General features: G+C 44.5%; 1 protein-coding gene across 1 annotated transcript in view; it reads right to left on the bottom strand.

The window, feature by feature from the left end:
* Positions 1–5642: 5642 nt before the first annotated feature.
* The window catches only part of LOC112078046 (tripartite motif-containing protein 29-like), a 9732-nt gene continuing 7984 nt past the window's right edge, over positions 5643–7390 (bottom strand). The window contains 3 exon segments of the mRNA XM_070441923.1: positions 5643–6534; positions 6536–6687; positions 7089–7387. Of these exon segments, the coding sequence (XP_070298024.1) occupies positions 6444–6534; positions 6536–6687; positions 7089–7387 (542 nt within the window). The 3' untranslated portion in view covers positions 5643–6443.

The raw sequence follows: 7390 nt of genomic DNA, 5'->3' as shown, positions 1-7390 counted from the left end.
CTTTTGTCCCTACGGTCCGGCTCAGGTTTTTTTCATCTCCATTCAAGTTGCTCGAGAGGAGCAATCTGAATGCAGACTGGTGGAGATAACAGAGAGAGAAATTAAAACGAGAAAATGAGGGCAAGTATGTCCTGTTATCAGCAGCGCTTCCTCTTGGCATGGCGCGCTCAGCTTCCAGGTCTCTCCTTTGGCGTCCTCCTACAACTCTTCAGCACACACACGCGCAACACGCACACACACATGGTTTATCTTAGTCAAATCCTCAAAAGTGGCATAAGTAGGATCTTTAGGCAGACCCGACACACTTCTCATGCAACACGAGCAGCATCATCCAGTCAGGAGTTGTATCGTATTCAGATCAACCGCACAGTTTATATAAATGGCCAATGCACTTAGACTATATGCTGGTGCTCTACTATTGGGGCCCATAATTCAGCATCTTGCTAAGTGTGTTCTCTTTTGAGAGGTAAGAGGAGGGCGTTCAATCAATGAAAAACAGTCCAACAATGTGACTGACTGAACATAAGAGGTAGTTGTCACCATAGTTGACTGAACTCAAAGTCACTGGACCAATGGTTGCTTCAGCCTCATAGCTTTGCATAGTGTTGGCTGGTAAAGACAGTAGAAATTACTTATGTAAAATTATTTTACCCAGGCTACAAACCTGGCGCTCCTTTCTGTAGGTCAACATCCACCCCTGACTTATGTTGGGAATTCTAACCCACCCACTCGAGGGTTCCCAGTCTTCTTCCACCTGGACTATACCCTATAGGCAGACCCCGCATTGTGCGATAGGTACTGGGATGTCAGACGGGGATTTCTTAGATTTGTGTGTTTCCTAAAATTCTCTGTGAACGTAGTTGGGCTTTTGTATGCGAGAAAAGGGCCCCCACCCCACCACCCACCCACCCCCACCTCCAGCACGTCATACCCCTAGCTTTTTTTCAAAAAAACCCACCGACCCCCCCCCCCCCCCCCCCCCCCCCCGAGTCCTGGTGGAGACAGCTACACTGGCCCCCCTACCGCACCAAGCGGCGTTTTCTTTTTTACTAGCGCCTCCATGGGCAGCCATAAGATTATACAAAGGCACGCGCCGCCTGATCCTGGTCCCTCTGTAGGTAATTGTGAACAAAGGTTGAAGTCAGGTGATACCCGCCGGGCGGCGAAGACCGAGGATAGACCGAGCGAGCGCTGTATCGGACGCGGTCTCGTGGGGTCGGCCTCGTGAATTTGTAACCGGTACCCCAGTCAACTCCCTGTACCAGTCATATTTTTGCGTTTCTTGGTTGAGGTGCGGTTTATGTGACCGATTCCGACAAAGCTAATGAAAGTGTATGTAACATCTGCCTCCGTTTATTAACTGTACAAACAGATCCGTAAAAGAGTTGTTCGTTTGGTACATGTGTGAGTGGTTTTTGTTTTGTTGTACTGTCAGCTAGGTGTCTCTTTCGTAGGCAAGTGTTTGTTAACAAAATCAAGGTTAAACAGGAGAGTGGTGGTACAAAGGGTTTGTTAGCACAGATAGGTTGGGGATTTAGGGCAGACAAGCGCTACCAGCCAGCAGCGGGGGCTAGGACTAGCCTGGAAATTTTTAACAACATTTTCTGATAAAACTAGTTCATTGCATCCCAAGGAGCCCAGTTATATAATATTATCAAATGTCCCAGCTGTTTGCCGTAGTTTTGAAGTAATTGCAAAAAAACAGGCCTTATTTCAGGTCATGTTTCACCCTGCCAGCTCCTATTAGTGGTATTGAAAAACAGGTCTTATTTCAGGTCATGTTTCACCCTGCCAGCACCTATTAGTTGTATTGAAAAACAGGTCTTATTTTAGGTGATGTTTCACCCTGCCAGCTCTATTAGTTGTATTGAAAAACAGGTCTTATTTTCAGGTCATGTTTCACCCTGCCAGCACCTATTAGTGTGTATTGAAAAACAGGTCTTATTTAGGTGATGTTTCACCCTGCCAGCTCCTATTAGTTGTATTGAAAACAGGTCTTATTTCAGGTCATGTTTCACCCTGCCAGCACCTATTAGTTGTATTGAAAAACAGATCTTATTTTAGTCATGTTTCACCCTGCCAGTTCCTATTAATGTATTGAACAAACAGGTCTTATTTTAGTGTATGTTTCACCCTGCCAGCTCCTATTAGTTGTATTGAAAAAACAGGTCTTATTTTAGGATGTTTCACCCTGCCAGCTCCATTAGTGTATTGAACAAACAGTCTTATTTTAGGAGTGTTTCACCCTGCCAGCTCCTATTAGTTGTATTGAACAAACAGGTATTATTTTAGGTGATGTTTCACCCTGCCAGCTCCTATTAGTTGTATTGAACAAACAGGTCTTATTTTAGGTGATGTTTCACCCTGCCAGCTCCTATTAGATGTATTGAACAAACAGGTCTTATTTTAGGTGATGTTTCACCCTGCCAGCTCTATTAGTGGTATTGAACAAAACAGGTCTTATTTTAGGTGATGTTTCACCCTGCCAGCTCCTATTAGTTGTATTGTTAAAACAGGTCTTATTTTAGGTGATGTTTCACCCTGCCAGCTCCTATTAGTTGTATTGAAAAACAGGTCTTATTTTAGTGATGTTTCACCCTGCCAGGTCCTATTAGTGGTATTGAACACGTGTGCACTCAACCACCTTCTGAAAGTTCTATTCCCAGTCCATTGTTCTGCGTCACAATGTCAGCTTTCACTATTGTTATCACTGAGACCAGCCCACGTAACCCTGTAGGTTTACCTCACCCCCCGTCACCCCCGCCCCTCACTTCCACCTACACTACCCGCCCGCCTCTACCACGCCTACCCCCTCCTTCCCCGCCCCACTCTCCCTCACCCCCTCCGCGGGGGTCACCCGCCCCCTGGTACCAAATAAGACCTGTTTTTCAATACAACTAATAGGAGCTGGCAGGGTGAAACATCACCTAAAATAAGACCTGTTTTTCAATACAACTAATAGGTGCTGGCAGGGTGAAACATGACCTGAAATAAGACCWGTTTTTCAATACCACTAATAGGAGCTGGCAGGGTGAAACATGACCTGAAATAAGGCCTGTTTTTTTGCAATTACTTCAAAACTACGGCAAACAGCTGGGACATTTGATAATATTATATAACTGGGCTCCTTGGCGAATGCAATGAACTAGTTTTATCAGAAAATGTTGTTAAAAATTTCCAGGCTAGTCCTAGCCCCCGCTGCTGGCTGGTAGCGCTTGTCTGCCCTAAATCCCCACACTATCTGTGCTAACAAACCCTTTGTACCACCACTCCTCCTGTTTAACCTTGAATTTTGTTAACAAACACTTGCCTACGAAAAGAGACACCTAGCTGACAGTACACAAAACAAAAACCACTCACACATGTACCAAAACGAACCAACTCTTTACGGATCTGTTYRTWCKTAATAAACGGAGGCAGATTTGACACCACTACTCTTGTCGAAATCGGCACCAACACACCCCTCACAAAAATCATACTGGTAACTAGCCGGKYAACAAGACTCACCTTTTTCATTACCACAACCACCGCCTTGTTCATTCTGGCATGGCGCCACCTACTGTGCTGGAGTGTGTTCAATCACGGTTTACAACATTTCTAAATCCTCTGACCTCACTCAGTACTTCTGAGAAGAAAAAAAAATAGACCTACTAACTTCTAATAGACCCTCCCCCATCCCCAAAATCCCTTCCAAACCCCCCCAACCCCGTCCAACCTCAATGACCCTACACTTCAATCTCCCTCTCTTCAACATACTTACAACAATATAACAACACATGCTCCACCGTTTATTGATCATACCCTCCAGACACAAACCATTCACATGCTGCCTGTCACGACTTCCCCGAAGTTGGCTCCCCTGCCTGTTCGGGCGGTGCTCGGCGGTCGTCGTCACCGTCCTACTAGCCGCCACCGATCCCTTTTTCGATTGTCTGTTTGTTTTGTCTAATTAGTTTCCACTGTGTTTCTGTTGTTTGGTTTAATGAGCTTCCCTATTTTTAGTAGGTGGACCCGCCCTTGTTTTGTGCGGGATTGTCTTTATGTTACGTGTGTGCGTTTTAGGTAGAGGTGGATTTTTTTCTATTTTACTTGGCACCCTGTGTTTTTGGGTTGTCACGTTGTTGTCTGCGCCCTCTATGTTTGGGCTTCTCATTTTTGTGTGCATAAGTAAAAAGCACTTTCCCCAGTAGAATCTCTGCGTCTCATTCCTTCACCCACCTAGTCCCGCGTGACACTGCCAACCAGATGGAATGACCAGTTCAATGTACAATGTCTAAAACACAATCGAGTAAACACCACCTCTTCCTTCCTTATCACCCATTCCCTCAATTCTCCATAATAACATTAATACCTCCAATAGTAGGTCACTCCTATTAGATTTACCAGATGATAAACTATTCAATACAGACAGAGATCTGAGCATCTATCATTCTAACAGGTTGTACGTCCTCCACCCACTGGAGGACAACTATTATCACCAACAGTTCAACTGAGTATACTGACAGTTCATCTGTTAGTCTTCTACATATCTGCACATCAAATTCAGGAAGGTAAACGCCTGCTCCTGTGCTCCACCATCTGGGTCCTTGGATCCATCTGTGAAAAGTGGTAAAAAACACAACAATTCTACCAATGTAATTGTCAACCATCGTTTCCCTATATACTGACTTCTGACCAATCTTTCCTATTCTCTACCAAGGTTGATCAACAACAGGATCTGGGAGTAACCATGGAGGAACATCCCCTCTCACCACAGAAGGGCCAACCTCCAACTCCCTCAAACCACTCTCATCAGCAAGTTCCAACTGTCCAACCAAAACCACCGCCTTGTCTACTAGTATATTCCCACAGTCATCTAGAACAGTAGCAGTGGGATGCTCAACCTCACAGCCTTTTCAACCCAATAAGCTAATGACAATTTATTACACACGTATATCCAAAGGCATCTCACCTGCTCCACTTAGTAAGCACATATCAGATGTTGATTTAAATGCACCAATACATATCCTTAAAGCTATATAGTGGGATTCTGTCCAGCTTCTGAAGGACAAGTTTTGCTGCTGTTTCCATAAACTATACACCCGTAATCAATTGTCCGTCCTGATCAGAGCTCTATAAATATTCCATCAACAATTGTCTGTCAGCACCCCATTCATAAACCAGAGACCCACACAACCAACTACCACGAAAGTGATGGAATGAGAGAGAGAGAGAGACATCGTTACAACACTGTACAACACCCTCACCCTTTGACCCATCTCCTCTAACTTCACTGCTCAGCATATAACACCTTCTGCACTACTCTGACTCTACCACCTCAAACCTGCTCTCTCTACCCGGAGACTTCTGATCCCCAGCAAACATGGACACCCCTAAGTTGACACACAACTTTATCACGAAACTACACAAACCTCTATCCCATGACCTTCCTTGCACACTCCACATCTTGGATCTCCCTCCTATCAAAACTGCTGCAACTTGACCATAAACCGTTGCAACTGAAACAGCTTCAGGTGGATTCAAACACAAGAACTCTAACAGGATAACTGATATATCTAACATGACTTTGTTGGGGAAAGACTCAAAGGACTGACAGTGACTCAACTGTTTTCACCACGCATCACACCGGGTCTGCGTCACACCAAACCGTGGGCATCACAAACACCTGGAATCTTCAACTTCAACTTCAATTGCTCCACCTCCACACTTAACACTACCCCAGAAATCACCCAGAAATCACTCCTTTCAATGGTGCCCTGTTCCTGAGAGCAAAGCAAGAAACAGATCTTGACCCAAGTTGCGTGACACGGAGCGCCCACTCCCTCTGGTCAGAAGAAACACAAACAAATATCACAAGTCCACTACAGGTTACCTAGGTTACCTTCACTGATTCAACTGCACCCAACTCCTTTCCCACCCACCCTGAAACCACTAATGGATCACAAATGGATCTGCCAAAAGGTATGGATCCACTTTCTCCAAAAATGTAACTCCTACTGCACCAGATTCTTCTTGATCATGTCCATTGATGCCAGGCTCTGGTTCTGAGCTCTTCTATAACACCTTCTACCTCACTTAACTCTCCCTCCCCCATTCATTTCCATTTCACCTCCTCCAATATCTCTATTCCTTTGAAACATTTTTAGTGTAATGTTTACTGTTCATGATTGTTTATTTCACTTTTATTTATTATCTATTTATCTTGCTTTGGCAATGTAAGCATATGTTTCCCATGGAAAGAAAGCCCTTTGAATTGATTTGAATTGAGAGAGAGAGCTCCATGTTAATGTATAGGGGACATGAGTCGGTCATGGTTACTCATGGTTATGTGATGAGGTAGCCCCGCCTGCGACTTCAAAAACAGTGTCTGCCCTCAGCCCAATAGGGAATGTTGTCTTGGTGTAACGGTCAAGACGTTGGTTTCTCCTGCAGTAGACCTGGGTTCATATCCTGTYGGTTACATTAAACAGTCTATTCTCTGAAAGGGGTCCAGACATAGTGGGGTCAGTGGGATTGAAGAGGGGYCCCTCTCTCTTTCTGACTGGAGGAGAGAAGTGAACTGGTGTGTCTCCTCTGGTCAACAACACTCACCTTGAGAGACTCCACAGCCTGTTGRAGCTCCTTCAGCTCCTTCTCTCTCTCCTGGAATCTCTGCTGGATCTTCTGCTGACTCCTCCCCAGCTGCCTCTGTGGAGAATCACTCTTCAATGAGCTATCAAGCTTTATTAGTCCAGTAGATCAACAGTATAGTCATGTGACTTAGGGCCCATAGAGAGGAAGGTCTAAAATGAGGAAGTCCATTTACAATATGATATTATGTTGCTATGTGAATGATTATATTTTTATGGTAGGCGTACATGTAGCAACTTTGGACTCATAAAAAGGCATTCAGAATGATAATAGTGTTTGACTTTAGAAAATGGTGATACATTTGGAGCAAACTCAATATACTCAAGGTTTGTGTTCATATTTGTTCTGCCGTGGACTGATTTCATTTGAATGATCTCATATTCAAACATCCTTAGTTCCTACTGTATCTTTAATTCTTTGTTTTTCAGACAGTCACCAACAAGTTGTTCTGGTCTTACCTGTTTCTCAGTCCTCTCTGCTGCAGCTGACACTGTATCATGGCCTTTATGTTCATCCATTGTACACAGATAACAGATACACTGCTGATCGGTACGACAGTAAACCTCCAGCAGTTTGTCATGATGAGAGCAGATCTTCTCCTGTAGTTGTGCGGTGGCTTTGACCAGCTTGTGCTTCTTGAAAGCAGGAGATTCATAGTGAGATTGGAGGTGAGTCTCACAGTAAGAGGCCAGACACACAAGACAGGACATGAAGGCTTTCTGCTTTCTGGTCCCAGTGCAGACATCACACGCCACATCTC

The sequence above is a fragment of the Salvelinus sp. IW2-2015 genome, unplaced genomic scaffold (assembly GCF_002910315.2).
Source record: "Salvelinus sp. IW2-2015 unplaced genomic scaffold, ASM291031v2 Un_scaffold5182, whole genome shotgun sequence".
NCBI lineage: Eukaryota > Metazoa > Chordata > Actinopteri > Salmoniformes > Salmonidae > Salvelinus > Salvelinus sp. IW2-2015.
Note: the sequence above shows the minus strand (reverse complement) of the source record. Positions and strands in the feature narration are given on the sequence as shown.